At 39.6% G+C, this 22,307-nt stretch overlaps 1 protein-coding gene across 7 annotated transcripts in view; it reads left to right on the top strand.

Moving 5' to 3' along the window:
• Window positions 1–4,062: 4,062 nt before the first annotated feature.
• The window catches only part of igsf9ba (immunoglobulin superfamily, member 9Ba), a 62,727-nt gene continuing 44,482 nt past the window's right edge, over window positions 4,063–22,307 (top strand). For all 7 annotated transcript variants that reach the window (XM_084418271.1, XM_084418269.1, XM_084418270.1 and 4 more), the window contains exons 1-2: window positions 4,063–4,337; window positions 16,830–17,027. In XM_084418271.1, the coding sequence (XP_084274397.1) occupies window positions 4,274–4,337; window positions 16,830–17,027 (262 nt within the window). In that variant the 5' untranslated portion in view covers window positions 4,063–4,273. The remainder of the gene's footprint in view (window positions 4,338–16,829; window positions 17,028–22,307) is intronic.

Here is a 22,307-nt window from a genome sequence, read left to right as displayed (position 1 = left end):
TAAGAACTGTCCCTGGTTCTTTGGGGAAACTAAAATGGTTCTTCTACTGAATCGCTGTGAAAACTACATTTTGGAACCTTTATTTTCAAGAGTGTGAAATAATTTCTGTCATGACAACTCATGATAATGTTTGGTCTTGGCGGAATAGATCTGCTATGCTGTTGCTGCTGCAGAACAAGAATGGGATTTGCTAATGCTAATACATAGGACATACAAGTACTGTAGGACATGCTGCTGCTGTACAGTATTGCATACATGAATCACCCATAGCAGCTCTATAAATGTGGAGCTGGGGAAGGTGGAGGGTTTATGAAAGAACGCTGCAACTGTTAACAGAAAATGCTGACCAGTATTTGAAGGCTGAGCAACGAGCTCATTGGCTACTGATACAGCAGGAACCAATCAGCTGTGCCCTAGATGATTACAAGCAGATTGAGTTAAAGCAGAGAATGTCTAATATGGCGAGAACTTTCACTCTCAGTACACTTCTGGCTTCTGAACTGGTTGCAGTTCCTCTCTGATTCCATATGAGGGCACTCACAGGACGAGTGCAGAATGAATGGAGGTCTATGGCGCTATACCAATAAAAATCCACTTTTCTCAGGATATAATTTTTTGTCTAGTAATTTGAATGTTGAATTCGAAAGGAGATGCAAATAAATTACACATTGCTGGGTGATGGATTTTTTTGAGTCACTTATTTGCTTTAAAAAGTCTTTTAAAGTGTCAATGACGTCATACACATGTACGACCAGAGATACTGCTTCACGGCAATCCTTCACTCACTCTGGTGCGTTCGCGCTCTACACTTTCTTTTCACTCGAGGCATCGACAACACAGCTGACACAGGTAAACACACGTGCTAGAAGAGTTTTTGTTTTGTTTGTTTCTGGTCCCGCTGCGGATGACACGATGCCATCAAGCGGTATCTCTGGTCGTAATGAGTCCTTCACTGACCAATCAGCGTTCATTAGCAGAATGCTAGCGTGTTATGGGCAACAACAACTCAACCTGTAAGAAATCAAAAGGACATAAGTACTCGTTCATTCAACTTTCGACCTAAAACCCATGTTGAACTTTCAAAATCTACACTCAGATCTGAGATTTCTCAACGGCAATCGGGTGAAAGAGACAAATTTAGCTGTCTAGCCCCATTGACTCCCATTCATTTTGCACTCATGGCGATCGCCCCCAGTGGAACTCTGGTGGTACTACAACCAAAATTCGGTACAATAGAGCTTAATAGGGAGTGGGCAGGCTCTCCGTAGACGGGCTCTGGTTAAAGCTACACTGTGTGATATTTTCCCCCATCTAGCGGTGAAATTGTATATGACTACCCAGTGAATATTAGTTTCTGTTCCTTTCAATTCCGAAGGCGTTTTAACTCCTATGGTGGCGTATTATTCCAAGATTAACATGGCTTAACAAGTAAAAGCAATTAAAAATAACTAAAATTTACAGTGTCCTTTTTTTATATAGCTTAAAAAAAATCGCGCCTTTAAAACTATTCATCACCTGTGATCTGTCGCAGCACAGATTTATGTTACAAGGTAAACAATACTTTTTCACCGATGACGCGAGGAAAAGTAACGCAAGTTACTAGAGGTTGTTCTGGCGTTATGCACAACCATGCTATGGTTAGACAAGCAACTATAAAACTTCGAATTAACAAAAATAGGCTGAATTACCTGTCGAGAAGAAAGAAGAGGAAAGCAGGCAACTTCGGCGACCGTTTTAAAATCTTTGCTCCTCATGAGCTCTTTCTATCTGGGAAAAGTTACTCCAATATTGACTTTGGTCTCGTTTTAATTCTCTCTTTCGCTTCCTTGGCGACTCTGCTTCATGTCCTCGAAAACAGGCGTGATCCTCCATCAGCAATCTGTCAAATCTGCCGGCAGTCGCGAGTAATCTCCCCCTCGCATTCGTCACGGTGTCACTGAGTGTAAAACGCGAAAGGCGAAGCTTGAATTTTCAGGTATGTCCCTCTTTGGCGAATGTATTTTCAAGATGGAGGCGCAACATGGCTGCCGCCATTCGAGCGACTCGCCTGACTTTGAAAACAGAGACATTTTCTATTTTAGTATTAAGAATTATCCTTATTTTTAGGTTATGAGAGTCAGGGATAATTGACTTACAAAAATAGAGACACAAGCAATAATTTCTTTAATCTACATAGATACAGTATGTTATGATGGATTTTCAAAAAAATTTTACTTGTTTGTGGCAAATATATATAATCTTCACATTGTGGAATAAACCTCAGCAATTAGGAGTGATTAATCTGATGTGTAGTTAAGGCTCACATAGATATGTGTGGTGCCTCCAAGCAGAATGATTGTCAAACACAAGCGCAGAGAGGGCAGTTTATAGTCTGTATTTTCTGGTTCAAAGCATTCATTATACTAGATAATTGCTTTCTCATGGGACAATTTTGTTTCCTTGTGGGCTGAGCAGACTACAAAGGACAACTGTCTCTGAAAATAAAAGTTTACATTCTGTCTATACATAAAGTTTTGGTTCAGCTTAAAAATGGTAAGTGGGTTGTTAACTCTCTCCCTGCAGTCAGTGTCCCCCTGACAATAGAAAACTTGACATTGGCAAGGACAACACTGAGATCAAAACTAAATTCTGGGTCCTGATGATTAATGATGTCATGATTTGATGACTGGCATGAATTAGAATTCTAGCATTGTTTGATAATGTTGTCTAAAGACCATAATCATAAAATCATTTTCTCAGCCTGACACAGGAACATCACTACAGAGACTGTTAAAGGATAGTTCACCCAAAAATGAAAATTCTGTCATCATTTACTCACCCTGAAGTTGATGGACCCCATTGACTTCCATAGTATGGAGAGAGAAAAAAATAAATACTATGGAAGCCAATGGGGTCCATCAACTTGAGAATGATTTTTGGATGAACTATCCAACTTCCAACTATCCCTTTAATGTTTCTTTCCATGTGTCTTAAAGCATTAAAAGTACAAATCTGTCTCTCTCTGTTTTCTTTTCTTTTGTGAGACCTATTAGATATGATTGATAAAATATGATCATACATAAAATTAACCTTGCAGGTTATAAAACCACACAATGTAATATTTTTTGACATTTCTGTAGTATTTTTATTTTTTAAATAATGAACAATTGTTTCCCCGGCTTTAGCCTTTTTTTAGCTGCTTTTTTGACAACCAAGAAATAACATTATTTAAACTCTTTCTATGGGTGCATGGTGGGAAAACAGATAAATAATATCAACACATTTTTGTGTTTATCTTAACATTGATTGCACAATATGCGAAAATTGCACAATCCCTCAAACATAGTGTTGCACAAGCATCATATCAAACGAATAGTAAATAAAAAAGGTCAGATTAAAATAATAAAAAGGTCTGACCTTCTGATGTGGCCAACAAACAACAACACAATTAAAAAGACATATATTTTAGAGACTTTCGGCCACTTTTAGTTCCCTATTCGTGAAAGTATAGAGAGAATCTGTGAACAGAAAAATGTATGATGTAAAAATCCAAAATGATGGTTGTAACACATCTAAAGGCTGATGATATTGGTTGCCACACCCTTTGCTTTAGTGTGTGTAATGTTGATGCACCCTTTCCATCAGAATCGAAATGTCACGCCTGAGAGGAAATGTGCATGCACAAGTGAAGTTTGCAGGGGCATTAGAGGCTGAATTTAAAACTACACGGGTCAAAGCTCAATAAACCCCACACGCACTATACAGTCTCGTCCATATCCGCATAGACCCAGAACAACATACTGTATGTGCCATTCAAAAAGACACACAATAGAGAAGATCCAAAGAGGTGCGGACTTTGGTTTCTGTTAATGCGCATGATACTGCAGCAGTTGTACTACACCAGCACACTCCAACTCACCTTGAATAAGAGCATCTGCCATGCCATTTTACTACCAGGGGGCGGATGATTAACCAATACACGCCCCAGAGCGCCTGGCACTGGCCAATCAGAGTGCAGCGGGGGCGGACCCAATGGCTACATTCCCACACTTGGTTTCACTTTGCACTTCGGAACATCTCCGTCTTCCATAAAGGCGCTGGTGCAGGTGCTCTGTCTCTTCGGGGGAGGATGCCATAGGAAGGACGGGCAGGGGAAAAAATGAAGGAAAAAGCTGAGAGAGGAGAGCACAGGATATGTTAAGCAGGGTATCAGACTGGAAACGGAGGAAATTGAATATGAAAGATTTATTGAAAGGGGCACTTTGAGCTATTATTCCTGGTCGGCAATAGTACTATGATTTGGTATGTGGCCACTTTGATAGCAAGTGTTTTCAGCACCCGAGGAACGGCAGCTCAAGGTGAGTTGAAGTGCAGTATTTTTATTCTGCATCATTTAAGGAAATGCACATAGGCGTTTGATTTGAACAGATGCGCTAATTGCACCTTTATTTATGCTTTTATATATCAAGCTATATTTTTGATCGGAATAGGCTATGTGCGGTTTCTGGGATCGAAACCGTTACTAGTGCCATGCTCTACCAGCTGAGCTACATGTATGACAATTAATACATTTTTTTTAAATCATCAAATATATCCATTCAATTGGGATAAAACTTGCTATTCAACCGCTCATGATTTCTTATAGTATTTGCATCATTTCATATTAGGGCAATGAGCGAGACAATTGAAGGCGTGTAGGTCGCTGTTTCAATCGATTGATGGTCCTATGATTACAAATGCTTTTGTGTGTGTGTGTGTGCTATAAAGAGCCTTTGTGCATTGATCATCCATGATTTATTGTGAGATTCGAGACGTTATACACAATATCACTGATGAAATGCGGTTCAGAATTGCAGTTAGTGTTGAAAAGGGGCGTGCAGCACTGAATGGAGACATGCTGCGATTGTCTGGGATACTACAGTCTGTCGTGCCTGTTTACACAGGGATGTATATGTTCAGTTTTGTGTATTATGATAATAAAAGCTCAATCGCATAGACTCAAAACACATATCATATGCGTGTATATTTTGGAAGAAACGATGTCCATGATCTTTTCGTTACCTTGTAGGCTACCGCCTATTTCAATGACATTATGAAATGTCTCGTATATATTTCTTATATATGAAGCCCTTATTTGTTGACGAATGGACTGGCTTAACCTTGCATTTCCATCTTTGGCCAATGGGAGGGGCTATTTCCTCCTTTAATTGAAGGGGAAACTGGTGAGCTACAGTGATTGACTAATTAAACATACAGTAATTTAAATTATGAAGTTAAATTTGTAATTGACATTTGCAAAAGCAGAATTAAAATACATTTCTTTAGCCTATCACACAACAGCATTTAAAAAAGAAAAGTCTAAAATATAATTATTTAACTATGTCTTAGAGTCACTATTATAATAAAGTATTAAGTAAAGTTATAAAAACCTTTTGGGCAAATATTTATACAGTTAAGTGCCACCACTTGGAAAGTGCGTTGAATAAAATCAGTTTAGTTGTTGTGGGTTGCAACGTGAAAAATAACTGGGAAAACCCCCAGGCCTTGATGCATGTTTGAGAGCTTTCTGTCTGCAATTTTTCCTGTCTCCCAAATCCAACATTCAGCCATTTTGAAGCTGTCATTTAGAGAGCGTCAAGCACACTGTAATGAGACAGTGTTAGCTTACAAGTGGCATGAATTAGGGCTTGAGAAAAGCACAACTCACTGCTTTGAGTTTCTCTGATTGACAAAATTATACTGCTGCCCAAACATAGGCCTGATCTATACAAGTCTGTCGAATTGCTTTGTTAGCTTCAAGACAAAAAAAAAAAAAAAAAATCTGTTTCATAATTGAGACTGAGTCACAAAAAGTCAAAGACAAAGGTTTATTTGAGAGAGTGAGAAACCCATTCGAGACTCATGAGATGTTGGAAGAGATTATGTGCTTCAACAAAAGCTTAGACAGTCAAGGAAGAAACGATCTAATCAGACCAATGAAGTTCTTGAGGTTCCTGTGAGGAAATGTAATGGCAAAAGTTATAGTATCATCAATTTAGGTTATCTGAACAATAAAAGAAATACAGTACTGTAGTACTAACCTAGATACTATACTAAAAGTAATCAATTCAACCTAGGGATCCTAAAATATTTCTGTGAGTAATTTAAACATTTTTAGAACCTTTAGAAGAGTGTTAAACCATAAAAAAAGGTAATTATACATTTAAAGTGCCCCTATTATGCTATTTTGAAAGTTCCTAGTTTTGTTTTGGAGGTCTCCTTCAATAGGTTTATATGCATCCAAGGTAAAAAATAAAATAAAATAAAAAAACACTTTCATTTCCTCATAATATACGTTGCACATCACCTCATTACTCAAAGAGTCTGAAAATCGGTAGTTCAAAGATTCAGCCTCTCTAAACCCCTCCTTCCCGCAATCCTACTCTGCTCTGATTGGTCATATGGCCCAGTCTGTTGTGATTGCTCTACCGCTTACAGCGCATGTCGGAAGCAAAACACCTATTACCATATCTGAATTTCAGCTCTGGAAGCTTCCACAGCACTTGAAACACAGTGTGTGATACGAATAATGGCGTCGGTTTTTCTGTATCAATTCCAGCGTGAATCCTTATCCTTTTGAAGTGCCTGAAAAGTGCCATGCAAAGTGGATTCTTAGTGCTGAAAACAGTATCTTCTCAACATGTTGACAACACGAAACCAAACTCTTCCAGGCCTCAGCTACAAGTGTTTGAGGGCGGGTTAAAGTAGACATTGTTCGCGGGCAACCAAAGAAGACCATATACTGGCATTAGGTAGACTGGGTAAGCCCAGCCTGATCTGCTGGCGGTTTGATTTCGCCCTGCAGCTCAGGCTGGAAACCTGTACATTTATCTATCCTGCTTCCTTTACAAATTTGTGGTAACCAATCACAAACTGGCTTATCCACCTGGCGCGCTATTGGCGGGTTTAATCCAATCCAATTCCAGAGCCGTTACGGCTCTGTCCAATTCCTTTTATCCTCTCGACGATGCCTAATGGCTTCTTTTTAGCAAACAAATCGATCGAGTGGGTGTAAATACCACTAACTTTCATGTTGTTTTTTTTGCACAACCTGCAAAAATCGCTCGACTCCATTGCTGCTTCTGCAAACCGCTGATCAACACGTTTGGTTACACATTCCTGCCTGGAGTTTTCGCGTCGCTCTGCAAAGTACGTCACCCGGATCGTTGGTCTGATTGGTTGAAGGACTATCCAATTGCGTACAGAGTCATTTGAACCATGCCCGTTGATCACGCCTCTTGTGCAGTAGAAAATACATTGCAGACTCCCCAGACCAACGTTCAATCTTAAAATATTGAGCTTGGTCTGGTGATAGCCAGACTAGGCATTAGGCAAATTTGTTAGATTGTTACGTAGATATGTAACAGAAAGTGAGACTGGAATATCTGACAACTCATTTCAGCAGTTCAGAATCGATTCCTTCTTTTAGGAGACAATAACTTTATTTGTTGAGGACTCTGATCTTTAAGCTTTAGCAGAGCTTTTACATTCACAAACAGCTATATTACACACTGCATTAAAGGTAATATTCGAAAAAAGCATAATAGGGACACTTTAAACTAGAAATGTCAGATATACTATCAGATAAGTGTGCATTATGGTCATATAATGGTAAAAAAAAGTCAACTCATACCATTCAGCTGGATTCTCAACTCAGTTTGAACAGTTTATCAGAAAAGAGGAGAAATGGTGGTGAGCAAAGAGTATGTTTTCCCCACCAAGCATCATCCTCTGCACTGAAGCCACAGAGAATTACAATAAGCAGGGCCAGCGACAGTCTCCGTCTTAATAAAGCTGTGAAGAGCAGCTCTTGGCACAGTTTGCAGATTGTCGGTAATGGACACCTCTGGCAAAGCTCCCTTCCCCCTTACCTTGCCAAGCAGTATTTGTCTGACCTGCAGCCTTCTGACCGTTGAGTGCAACCACTTGTCCCAGTTCAGGGAGAATGAAAACTGACGACTTACTGAGATCCTGGGTTGCGTCTTCACACGCCTACTGTGTATCAGTGATTCTAGGGAGCATATCACGACCTGGAATGGCTCAAGAGGATGGATGGTGACATCTTTATTTTTATTTAGTATAATATCTTCTTTTTTTTCAAATGTCATGAGTTACTAACTCATAAATATCATTACATTTTTAGGGAGTCACAATACATGACATTTTACAACCTGAACTAACCTTGCTGTATCACAAAAAAAGTCAAATTATCTTATATTATTATTATTATCTTATATTATATTATCGCATCCTATATTTTTAAGAGACTTATTGACCTTGACAGTCATGAGGGTCTGCAGCAGGGGTCCTCTATGACATAATTTCCTCTTTTAAGGCCGTTCATATATATACAGTATATATGCAACCGATGACTAAACTTTTTTTTTAGTTGCAGACGTTTTTTACAATGTTGAAAAATCAGTGAGATATCTATAGGCGTCCACTCTCAGCCTGTACGTGTCAATCAGTAAAGGCACAGTGCTGCTGTCAGCCCTTGTGAGATGTAGTGGTGTTTTAGGCCGAGCTGAGACAGTAGCTCCTGCTAAAGTTGGGCACACTGCCACGGCGCTGCCTACATCCTCTCCCAGTTTCACCTTACAGTCTGTACAGTCTGTCTCCTTCCAGTCCTCCATCAGTTGGGGCTCCGTCGGTACGGCTCGTGCCCTTTCCCTCACCGCCATGAAATATTCAACAGTCCGCTCAGACATACTGGACTTCACAATGCACTACATTAGAAGAGCCCTTTGTACTCGACTGCGCACTGCTATGGAGAATCTCCTCATTAAAATGAGCTCTCATATACTGATGCATTAGCTAGCTATTTGTTGCACTGTAGCGATATGCATTGGGCTAATTTTCCACCACATATCTCTTCGAATTGTTCCTTTGAAATATTACTCTGATGGCTTTGTGTTTAGGAGATAGCAAGCACAAAAATCTCTGTTCCTCCCTCAGGGACACTTTACTATCTTCGGCTCTCCCTTTCCCTCAGGCGTAGCTACTTTAGAGCGGATAACTCCACAGTGGAGGTGCTGTGTTGTGCGCCGAATCGGCCCGGCTTCTTAATTCATCATATTTTAGATGACGTCTTATTAAGATACCTCTCGCATTGTACCGTGTGATGGGTGTGTCGTCATGCTTTCTGATCTTATCGTACCTCAGTGTAATGTGGAAAAAGATGCTGATGCTTTGCTTTTGTTTTCCTCAAGATTTCCTGCTGAGAATGTGCATTTCTTCCTCTGCTGTCATCAGTTTTAAGCGTAACTGTAATCAAATGCCATTTCAACATTCCAGGCATCTTCACGTCTGGTGCGGTAAACTGTACGTCCTTAAACTCTGTGTACCTGCCTCTGCCTGCGTTCCTCCTGCATTTGAGCTCTTTATTAGCTTTATTGATTTACTGAGATTGTATGTCTAAATGAAGATGGCCTGGTGGCTTCGGGTACAGTTTTAGGGAATTTAGGCCCAGTTAAAGGAACCGTTACTTGGGCAGTTATTGCGTTACATATCTTGCGTGTGCTATTTAATAATTTCATTTAATATATATTCATTTAAAAAAATGTTATCAGGGCAAGTGACTGGGCCAGTAGGAAAAAAATCTTACTGTTGAGTGAATCCCTTTATCAAATTGTATCTACTCAAGCATTGTTATTCATGGTGATCAAAGTATTCTAAACCAGTACCTAGTTGGAGATCTTTACAATACGTTGCCATCACCTCCATGTTAAGGCTAGGAACAGATTGGTAAGTTCAGAGACACCATCCTCCAGATGGGCCACGGCGATGAGTTTGCGATGCGCTCCGTCAGATAGACACCTACGACCCTGTTACAGTGATGGCGGCTTGTGTTTCCATTGAGCAAAGCGGCCATCTGGTGTCCCAGAGGTCTCTTATTTCATCTGCTAACTTTTTCTTTTGTGCTAGAGTCATGGAGAGGGCACTATTACTTTTATCATGCAATACTGAGTCTGTTTGCTTCAATTCAACCATAACGTTACCTCAAAATCCTCTTGACTATTTAACATTCCCCTAATGTTTAGAGTTCACCTGATTCACAAATATGAGCCGCATTGCATTAATAGAGAGTTAGTCTTCATTTTGCTGCTATAACAGCTTCCACACATGTGAAAAGGCTTTCCAGTAGATGCTGGAAGAACATGGATCCAAGAATTTGCTCTTTTTCAAACCCAAGAGCATCAGTGAGGTCAGTTAGAAAATATATGTCCGCCACACTCACTTGCACTGACGTTTTTCACCCAGGTCACTCATCCTCACGACATGTGTTGCTTTCTTTGGCCAGCTCTGACACATTGCTCTCTGAGAAGTGACCTTCATCATGTATAGGCTGGCATTCAATTACAGATTTGTCAGTGGCCTGTGCAGCCGAGTGGGTTAGTGTCCTTGAGATCCCACCTCTGCTCTGTTCTACATTCGATTGCCTATTCATGATGTGTCCCAATGTCCCTGTTGGCAGGGAGACTAACACTGCCTCTTGGCGCCCAGATTACGCTTGATCCCAGGGATGGACGGTTTTGCTGCTGATGTGCCGAGTAATTGCTATCATATAGTATTAGTTTATGCCATTAGTGAGCACGATGTAATCTGTATAACTGCATCTAATTATGATGAATATAAACAAATGTACTCATCTGCTTCCAGAATTTTGGCATTAGTTTATTCATCCTGATAATGGATAATTCCATCTGCTGGTGAAAAGGGTTTTAAGTTCAGGATTGTCTGAGCTTTAGTTACCATTCAGCTTGCTGTGTCTTAGAAAGAGAGGGATTCACACTGCTGAGAGCTCCCCTTTGAGTCGACTCATTCATGGATTTTAGAGGTTTATAGTCGGTTTATAGTCTGATTCTGTAATGTTTGATATCAATGTTTTGTGTGGAACCAGCATTGAGTGAATGAGATCAGATGCTTTAATTAGCTGTGACAAATTCAGAATGAATGGCATTTCTTAAAGGGTTAGTTTACCCCAAAATGTCTGTCATTAATTACTCACGCTCATGTCGTTCCTGATTTTGGCCACGATTTGGCCGCCTGAGACAAATTTTGAGAATCCTAAAAGATTCCTCAGAACCTTGGCCCGACAGCCAATTAATGACCATTGCGATCAAATTTACCATCAGCAATCAGTGAAATTCTGGCTTGTAGTGTGGCTTCTCCTATGACAATCATCAAATCAAAAACCAATAGGAGTTGACGCCAACTTGAAGACCTAATTAGTGAGACAACAACAAACTACCACTTGCTCCACACACATCGTCTTCGTATTTTTCCCCCAGTTTACTTTTCAAAAGAAGCCATGATCAAAATTAACGTTAGAGATTGTTTTGTTTGCTAGCCACCATTTATATCCCGAATGTACTATAAACGCAGCTCGCATCACTGAACGTATCATGGATGAATGATGCGTGCATCCGTTTTTAATGCGTCTTGACTGCTGTACTTGACATTAATGACAGCTGAGATCACACAGTGTGACATGGCTTACAGCGGGGATCATGTTCATTCAGTCTGACAAGCAACAATCGTAAAGGACTATTATAAATCGTATAGTGTACACTGGGCTTAAAGGGGTGGTTGATTATGATTTTACTTTTCTAACTTTAGTTAGTGTGTAATGTTGCTATTTGAGCATAAACAACATCTGCAAAGTTACGATGCTCAAAGTTCAAAGCAAAGGGAGATATTTACTTTTACAGAAATCGCCTTTTAAGGACTACAACAAACGGCTGGTAGGGACTACACGACATTGCTCCCGGGTTAGTGACATCACAAACCCTAAAATATACATAAACCCTGCCCCCGGGAACACGCAAGCAACAAAGGGGGTTAGTCAGTGTTGAGAAGAGGAAGAGTTGTTAGTAGTGCACGTTTGTGAGTCTGCTCAAGCTGTCGCATCCGTCTTTTCACATTTATTGCAATACAGTAAGTAACACAAATGCAATAGCATGTCACTCTAGGCATCTTACAACAGTTCCCACACTAGCGATTTATAGATTATCATGACAGAATATGCTAATCAAAGACTTGAAGATAGTTAACTCCACATCAGCTACATAAATTAATCTACTAACTATTCAGAAACATCCTGTTGCATTCTACATGTTGTCACTTCTTCTTGAGTCTCTCCATCATTGTCCGACTTCGGTTTGACCATAAAAGGCAGAACAGTTTCTGACATTTTAGTGCTTGTCTGCGTGAGGTAATCAGAGCTGCTAACACACACAAGCTGTTGAAGCTCCGCCCTCTGTGCCGGGAGCAGCAGCTCATTTGCATTTAAAGGGGGACAGACACGAAACGACGCATTTTTGCTCACCCTCAGAAAGGGACAATTTTAACATGCTCTAAAAAATTATCTGTGGGGTATTTTGAGCTAAAACTTTACATACACACTCTTGGGACATCAGAAACTTATTTTACATCTTGTGAAAAGGGGTATTATACCACCCATTTAAGAATTTCCCATAAGACTGACAACACGCATTCATGAGAGCACCACGATGCATGCGTGTTGTGTTGACGCGAGAGCAGATGTTGTTGCGTGAATGCGCTTCGGAGATTAATATTTTGTAAATAAGGTGGTATATTATGTCTTTTGCACAAACAAAGCACTCGCGTCGCTTCATAAAATTTAAGTTAAACCACTGGAGTCACATGGATTACTTAAATGATGTCTTTACTACCTTTCTAGGCTTTGAAAGTGGTAGTTGCATAGGCTGTCAATCGAGGGACAGAAAGCTCTCAGATTTTATTAAAATGATCTTCATTTGTGTTTCGAAGATAAACAAATGTCTTAGGGGTTTGGAACGACATGAGGGTGAGTAATTAATGACGTAATTTTTATTTTGGGGTGACTAACCCTGTCAAGGGATAGTTCACGGGAATTTGTTTTATTTCTGTCATCACTTAATCACCCTTAATCAGTTGGTCCATATCTTTTGGTCTTTTTTTTCTTTCCGAGAAACATATTTTGGAGGATATTTTGAAGAATGTTTGTAATGTAACAGTTTTGATTACCATTGACTTCCTTGGTATGAAAAAAAAAAGAAAAAAAGATAAAGACAAAAAGATTTTTTTTTTTTATGTCTTCTTTTATGAATATTTATTCAAAAACAAATCAGTGATGCTCAAGATATAAGACACTATAGAAACATACATGCACTAAATGCACTAAATGCACAAATTTCTCATTTTGAATCTTTGAAATCAGGATAATTTTTTTATCCCTGTAAATATTTGATGTAATTAGACTATATTCTGTACAAATGTTGCGTTTTCCAACAATGAATAATTTACCAGGGACTAGTAATTGCCTCATTTGAATAGGGATCCTTAGAGGGATGCTGCTGGAGTTTCGTCCTTGATTTCCTGGTAAGACTATTATAAGCATAGACTGCTAAAGCATTTTGTTTAGTTCCATGTTTAAAAATTAATTTGTATATATATATATATATACTGTATTATATATATATTATATTGTTTTGTAGTAATTTATTTCATTTTCTTCTGTAAAGGTTCTCTGAAACATAACAGTTGAGTTTAGAGCTCAACCACTGATATACAATACATATATCCGCCCCATTCGGATCACCAAGGACCCATATAATGCAGTGTAAATGTGTGGTGTGAGTGATGGGTGTGTTTATATGCGCTGAAAGGGTCATGTGTCTTTGTTGTGCCTTTGGGAGTGAAAGCAGACACAAGTGGATTAAGGGGAGAGTGGTCACATGAGTTGAGCTGATACTGGGGTCCAGCACCTTTAATCCTAATGTTTCCTGCTTGCCATGCAGTCATTTGCAGGCTATTTTAAGCCCTTCTTTGAGCTACATAACTGGAGATTTCTTAACAAACCATAGCCTATAATGTGTAATTCATAGAAGTAGGGTGTAAAAATTGCTATGACATTCGACATGTCATTCTCGTTCGATTTATTGGGGTTAGGGATTTTTTAGTAAATGAAACCTGCATTTTGAGTAGGCTACGGTTTGATTCATTGTAATACAACTAATTATTATTTTCAAAATCCTGCTAAATTTTCCATTCATTCCATGATCACACACACACATCTCACACCGAGATGACAACCTGTGACAATCTATGTCCTTGGATTTGAAAATACTAATTTCTATGGCAACACTAGTACAGGTATCTACACCAAAATGAATCTGCAGTGGTGGTACAGCGATCACGTGGTACAAGTCGGAGCTCTCGAAAAATATAGTTGTTCTCGGAAAATTACCTCAGAATTAATTACGAGTTCTATGAGGACGTAAACGCTTTTTACAAGTCAGAATCTCGTACGGTATTCCCGACATGGCGTGAATGCACCAAAACTCTCTTTGATTAACGCAGCCATTTCAGTTGCGTAGCCTATTATTCGAAACATGAAACGACAAACGCGCCAGTCCAAATACACAACGAAACAGCGTCAACTGCGTAGCGCGGGCCAATTATTAGGACTAATCAATCAAGGTCAAGCTGAGAGCTCAATGCAGGTGCGTTTACTCGCGACGCGGATGTGAATTATTTGTTAAATAGGCCTACAATATATTACCATTTTTATTGGTTTCTGTCCTTAATTTTTCATCTCCCCAACTGGTGCTATCAAATTATCTGTAGAATACAAATGTTAGACTGGTGCTCCGCAGTGATAAATATTTAGAACACTAAAAATAAAAGTAGACCAGTTGTCTAATTCTGATTCAAAGGATCCAGTGTTAATTATGTGAGATTCGAATGTCCAATATGCAACTCTTGATCTTGCAACATATTACAGTATACAGTCTGACTGGGCAGAAGTGTTACAAGATGACAATTAGGCCATTCTAACAAGGCTAAACATGGGACTCCCTGACCCAAATTTATGGCTTGCTGAAATGCTCTTTGTGAACCTGCTCTGGGCTGGTCATGTGCAGATTGTAGCGAGTTTATGGGTATGTATGCACCCTGTTGGTCTCTCATTAAAGCTAAGCTGCTCTCTTTGTGGTGATTTGCAGTCTTCGGCACTCACAATAGAGCGGATTCCAGGGCCCAGGTCCGTGACTGGAGGGTCCAGCTCTACTTTAGGAGTAATTTGATTAAATCTGCACTGTTTCAGTCCGAAAGCTGTGTGAGCTAAACCATACAAAGTGGATTAACTCTTCCACTGGATAAAGCTGATTTAACTGGTAAATAAAATTACTGCTGCATATGAGTTTGGTTGAAAATCGAGATTTTTTTTTTACTGGAAATTAGTGATTTAACAACATTTAGTTGCATATACAGTTTTGGAACATCTGTATTGTTTTGCAAATGCGCTGCTATTTTTGATTGAATACCGAATCTATGCTTTTACAGAAGACTGGACAATTTGAAATAATACAAAGTAATTGGGCAGCATGTCTTTATTTGCCCTTGCTGTTCGTATGGTATGCAATAACTAATGTACGCACAAGTGTAGTCTGATTCATGAATGAACGACTCACAAATCAGTGTCATGAGCTATTGGTTTGAATTGTTTTAATGTTTTGCTCAGTTCGATACAGTCAACAATGCATCATGCTGGAGGTGTGGTTTATTGTAGGGGATAACAGTTGGTTTTGTTAACCACAAATTTTTAAGGGTGAAATGAAGAGTTATGTCTTCAGATCTATGCTACTGTTCAAAAGTTTGGGGTGTGTTTGAAAGATCTCTCTTATGCTCAACAAGGCTGTTTGATCAAAAAACTTGTAAAATGTAATTTATTCATGAATTTTCTGCATCATTTCTCGAGTCTTCAGTGTCACACGATCCTTCAGAAATCATTCTAATATGCTGATTTGCTTCTTAAGAAACATTTCTTCTTAAAATCAGTGTTGAAAACAGTTGTGCTATTTAATATTTTTGTGGAAACCGTAATACATTTACGTCTTTTATATAAAATTCAAAAGCACTTATTTGAAATAGAAATCTTTTGTAATGTTGTACATGTCTTTACAGTCACTTGAGATCAATGTAATGCATCCTTGCTGAATAAAAGTATTATTATCTTTAAATAAAATCTTATTGACTCCAAAAATCTTGAATGGTAGTGTAAGTGCGATCAGTTCTTCACTTACTCACTGAACTGCAAGACATTAATTAAGTCAGGTTAAACTTTAAATGAAGGGGAGAAGTGTGAGAGCAAAATTGGTTGCAGACTGGTTATTCAGTAAGTAGTTAAAGCATGTTCTGAAAGTCAGAGAGCTGTGTTTTTGTAACCTACTTTTTCTTAAATTTTACTGTTACTGAATCACTTAGTTTTCCATACAGTGTCTCCATGGTGGAGAATGCACCGTCAGCAGGTCCTTTGATCCCGGAGGTGATTTTCTCCTTCATTGAGGCGCTGAAGCCATGCTAACTCTGATAGAGGAGAGAGTGCTCAATGGCTGTGGTGGAGCTAGCTCAAGAAAATCCATTCCCCCGATATATTTTCTGCTGAGGCAGGTACAATGACCTTTACCGTTCCGATAGGTCACCCATGGGCATGTGACGTGCTTGTGCATTGATTGCTAAAACTCTGGCCCCTCTATTGTAAAGCCCATCCAAGTGTGAATTAGCTGAGATCAATGAGGTACGTGGATAAGCCTCTTGTCATCTCATTATGTGCTTGGCCGTTCCTTTTAACTAATAATTACCTGAGAACTTTCACCAGCATTTGGGAAACTATCCAAGTCTTCACAATTTTTTTTTTTTTTTTGCTTTATAGGACAATGAGCTGTTTGACACCTCACTTTGGGTATAGTTTTTAGGGCAAAATATACTTACTGTGCTGATTGAATGTGTGTGTTTTTTGTGTCCAGGTGCCTACGGAGTGAGAGAGGAGCCCCAGTTTGTGACGGCCCGTGCAGGAGAGAGCGTTGTTTTGGGATGTGACGTGAGCCACCCCCTAAACGGCCAGCAGACTCCCTATGTGGTGGAGTGGTTCAAATTCGGTGTGCCTATTCCCTTCTTCATCAACTTCCGTTTCTATCCTCCTCATGTGGACCCTGAATACGCCGGTAAGCACCAGCATTTTTGTAAAGTCCAGTGTTTAATCCTGGTTAATTACTATGCACACAATATATTACGTGGTTGTATTATCCTATTTCCTGAGTTTTTCTTGCCTGTTTGATTTACTGGATTAAAGACAGTTTTTGCTGATTTCCTTCGTCTTTGTGCGCTTTGTACAGCCACCTGTGACATTATATAAATAAAGTTGTCTAAATAAACCAGCCTGAACCAGGATGAAAATTCAAGGTGGCCTTTGCAGAAGGGATAGTATGTGAATTGCGACTCATACTAGATTTACGTTTGGTTTGATTAACCTGCTAGTGATGGCTTTAAAAGAAGGTTTTAACTGAAAACAAACCATTACAAGTTCACACTTCAAGTGAAGCCAAAATAGTTGAATCTGATCTAATGTGCTGATTTTGTGTGAGGCTGAGTAAAAGCACAGTTTTTCTATGTTTACTACTTAACGTGAAAACGAGCCTTTTGTCCGACCCAGAGAAAAAGAAAGTGTGAGCAGCACTTGACATGGATTGCAAAAAGCTTTAGTAATGGCTGCCTGCTAGCATGGCACTCATTCACTTTCAAGGTGCATTACAGGACCTTAATTACAGCAGATCTGATGCTGGCCTTCTGGGTGAAAAATCCCCTGTTGTCAGCACTTCTCAAAGCACACATTCTCCATGACACTGGGCACAGAGCTGCATGAGACATTTCTGAAAAAGCTCTATGACCAGAGCAGAGGTGTCAAAAGCATTCACACTCTTTACTCAGGTAGAAGAATAGATACTAGGGTTTAAAAAGACTTCTGTAGAAGTTGAAGTATCAACTCAAGCTTTTTACTCAAGTAAAAGTGTAAAAGTACTGGTTTCAAAACTACTTAAAGTATAAAAGTAAAAGTAATGTAAGGAAAAAAAATTAGGACAAAAGCTTAGGCGGCGCCACAGGGGCTTAAGGCCTCATTATACTTCTGCGTCGGACCTACGCCGGAGCCTATACGCCGTAGGCAACGTGTTGGTTTTAATTTATACTTCTGTGTCGTTGTCCGCGTTGACGCGTACCTAGGGAGCGTGTGAAACCCCGAGGGAGGGGTTCTGGCAGACCAATCACAGCGCTTGTGTCCGCGTAGAATTGACGCGTTGTTACATTTTTGGAGAGGTGCACGTCAGGGTACGCCGTAGGGTACGCGCGCTACACACAGCCTACGACGTAGCTACGGCGGCAGTTCGACGCAGAAGCATAAAACAGGCTTTATAGTGCACTACCCCAGTTTTTCTAAAGGCCATAATGACTATAATGTTATATTAAAATGATAATGTTGAAAAATTTGGGATGCACTAGGCTACCTGTTTCAGCCGCATATATGCCCATTGAAAATGAATGCATTTTAGTTCAATGCAAATACATTAAAGGGACTGTGTGTAGGAATTTCTCCCATCTAGTGGTGAAATTGTATTTTGCATTCAAACGAATAATGCTCTCCAGCGCCTCACTTTTTCAAATGCGCGTTGCATCTACGGTAGCCGTTATGTACTAAAAAGCTATGACAGGATGTCTTATAATAGCACTTCGAGTTTTTCTTCGGGTGAACAGGTTTGTTATTTAAAACAAACTGAAACTTGAAACAACGGAAAAAAGAATGTTACAGTATGAATTACTGACTGTGAAAAACATTAACTATGGTAATTAGTAGTAATGCCTTCTTTACTCGTTATATTTTTTGAAGTACGTGCATTGTTAGATATCATCATCAGAGCCTTCTCTAACGTTACTTTACTCAATAGCTGCTATTCATCAAAGAGCCTGTTTAACTTTTAACTATAAATGTTCTACTGTCTATATAATAAAGTAGGCCTACACAACCAAGCAATGAAAAAAAAGCTTGTAATTAAGACCGTAACATTGACTTACCTGTCGAGAAGACAGCAGGCAACTTCAGGGTCTCTTTTAAAAGCTTTCTCCTGCATTAGCTATCCCGACATTAACCCTTGTTACGGTCTATTTTGGACTTTTTCGCCAACGAGGACTCATCCTGTGACTCAGCATATGTATGAATGAACGGTGTATAAATAACCGTGCAGTGCATCCTTTTAAACTTGCCGCGGCAGTGACAAGCGCCTCTCACTGCTCTGCTCCTCCGCTTCTGCTGGCTTCAGTCACGTGACGCTGGTTCTGAACGAAAACACGTTGTGGAAACGCGTTGACCTAGTACTTTTTGTCCCTCTCTGCTATTATAGTTTTTCAAGATGGCGGAACTACATGGAAGCCTCCGTGGACCTACCCGTCCCATGTATATAAAGATAATAAATTCTTCGTTTACGAGGATTAGTCTGATCATTGGCATAGGTATTTGTACACCATTGAGGGCATATTTATTAATAAAAATATTGATTTTAGATAATAAAATACCTAAAAAGCTACACATAGTCCCTTTAAAGAACCATATATGTGTACTACTGAGCATTAACGTGTTTCATGGAGCGGAAGATATGATGCTTTTTGCACCATTACGCCGGTTTCACACTGCACGAGTTAGCAGAGCGGAGGCAGCGCAGCGCCCGGTTTGCTTTCACACTGGCAGTGTTTGCCACGCACAGCTGAACCGCGGCCTGTGGTCAACTAAGTTTTTTGAATAAATAAATATTGATAGGTAATTGATACCTGAATTATATTTATTATTATATATGATGTGCATATTTATTACATATTAGCACTCATCTCCATGAAAAGCGTTCTGCAAAAGAGAAAAACTTTACGAAATCATTTAGATTGTTGAAATATCTGATACACATCTCATTTACAAACATTACCCATCATAAACATCTTAAAGATAATTAATAAATGTCTGTATTAACAAACAGCAAAGTTCTTAGGCTAATAGAGACGTAGCCTATTGTAAATGAGCAAATTCTCGAAAAAAAAAGTCAAAAATTCAACAAAATCATGCACATCATAGATGCTTGCTGGAGTGTGACGTGATTTGTGTCATGTGCAGGTGCGATGGATCACGTACAAACCAATAGGGTGTCGGAATGGTGTATGTTTATACTTCTCATCCAACCACAATCAAATTCACCCTATCCGAACGGTGCGATTTATCTGGATAGGTTTTTTTTTACGATGGCAAGCCGGAATGAAAACAAGCCGAAATGAAATAGGAGTAACGAGGCTATTTTTAAAATGTAAGGAGTAGAAAGTACAGATAATTGCGTGCAAATGTAAGGAGTTGATGTAAAAAGTCGGCTGAAAAATAATTACTCCAGTAAAGTATAGATCAGGCACGGTGCCAGGATTCCAGTTTTGGATGGGCCAGACCAATTGTGGGTGGGCCTTAAATTAAAAACGTTATCAAATCACTGTTTAACCTAATAAAAATGACTGACTAATATACTGTTATATTATCTGTGATTACATAATAGAGATTTTAATAGCTTGATGCTCTTTAAATATTTTGTTGCATTGTAAAAAGTTTCGGTGCATAGGACGGACCTATCCGCGATCGCTCTCCTTGGTTCTGACCAAAGAAGAGCGCTTTGGAATCTCCATTACATGCCAGCTCATCTCTCTATAGACCTAAGGCCTATAGACTGTAAAAGTGGTCAGGAATCTAATATTCACTAATTAATTTATCAGACTAAAAAATACCAACTGGGTAGGCTAAATGACACTCACTCACCTTTGGAACAGAGGCATATTAAAATGTGGTTAAATGAACTGATCAACTTGAAGGCTTATCACCTTCCATTGTTATTTGCACTCGTTCATGTTGCGTGTCCTCAATCTGGCAACCGACATGAGTGTCGAGTCTGTGGAGGAGGGGGCGGGGGAAACAACCCTCTCCAGTATTTAAAATTTAGACTGCAGTGCCCATTTCAACCGCTGGCTGTCAATAAGTACTTACTGCATCTTTACAATATATAGATTTAATGTGTTTAATTATTCACTGATCTGTATAATGACTGGATTGCTCATTGAGTTCTAAACTGCCGTTGTCATGACAAATCAGATCCTCCCGCGAAGTCAGTTAATGATTATCCTATCCAATTTGAACCAATGGGATTGTAGGTTCATAGGTTGTACACTCGTAATTGCGGTGCATTGTGGGATCGAATGAGTGCACTAGTTTCGGACACCACTACAAATGGATACAAATATCACCAGTTCGTACAGCCATTAACACTTTTTCTGACAAGCGGATGAAACGAGTCCTGTTTTCCTGTTTGTTCATGTGACGTTCGGCCTATTAGCTGGTTGAAGTGTGTTTGATCAGGGTTGGAGTTGAACTTTGCAGGATTGGGCAACCCTGTTTTAAACCCTCTCTATATCCTTCTCTTTGAATGAGAAGTCAAAGCTCAAAAGGATACCCAGAAAGAACTTACTGGTGATTCAAATCTTTATATTACAATTTCTCATAAATCCTTCCCACCCATAAAATAAATAATTGATTTTTGTAAGGGAGAGGAAGGGGGAAGTGAATTAACTATCCTTCCACTATTTGGTTGTGGCCTCATTCCATTTTAAATTAGATATGAGATCTAATGTTCAGTTCCACTGTATATCATTGTCTCCTGTGGGTACTATAGAGTCGCCATGGCAGCTCATTTCGTATTGTTCCTCTACGCCACAAGGCTTTAGTCTCACAGTTTGGCTGGACCCGCACACAATTACCACTGAACTCCAAAAGGCTATTACTGTAACTCACAATGCAATTTTCTGCTGCAGAAATTCCCAAACTCTCTCCCTGCTGGCTACTGCCAGAGCTCCGGGTCTGATTCCTCAACCAATTTACCGTATTAGAGTCCTCATTGTCTTGCAGATGGACAATCTATGCAGCAATCATTGCAGCAGTTTAGATGTGATTTACACAGGCTCTCCTAAAGTGATTCTTAGCTAGAGGCAGATTGAATCCATTCAGGACGGGCCTGTTTACGGGCCCCTAAAACGCAGTGCACTCATTACTGGCAAGAGGCCTGCAGGAAGATTTTGGTAATTAAGCACCTAACAAGTTTGCTTAATGAACACCCCTGTGCGCTCTGAGCGTAGAGTGCAATTTATAAAATGGGATCTCCTGAGGTGAGCTCGTATATGTATCTCTTATAGAGGGTCAGGGTATGCATTGACATCATACCCCCTAATATACGCCCACGCCAGAACGCCCCCTCAGCTTAAAAAAACATCCTGCAACATGACTGGCTTTAGTAGGGGAATTTGCATATATGGGAGTAAAACAAACAATTATCTTCTTAAATTTAAGGCCAAAGTCCATTTAACTCACCAAAGACCCAGTGGTT

This window comes from Rutilus rutilus, assembly GCF_951802725.1.
Source record: "Rutilus rutilus genome assembly, chromosome: 9".
In the NCBI taxonomy this organism is placed as follows: Eukaryota; Metazoa; Chordata; class Actinopteri; order Cypriniformes; family Leuciscidae; genus Rutilus; species Rutilus rutilus.
Note: the sequence above shows the minus strand (reverse complement) of the source record. Positions and strands in the feature narration are given on the sequence as shown.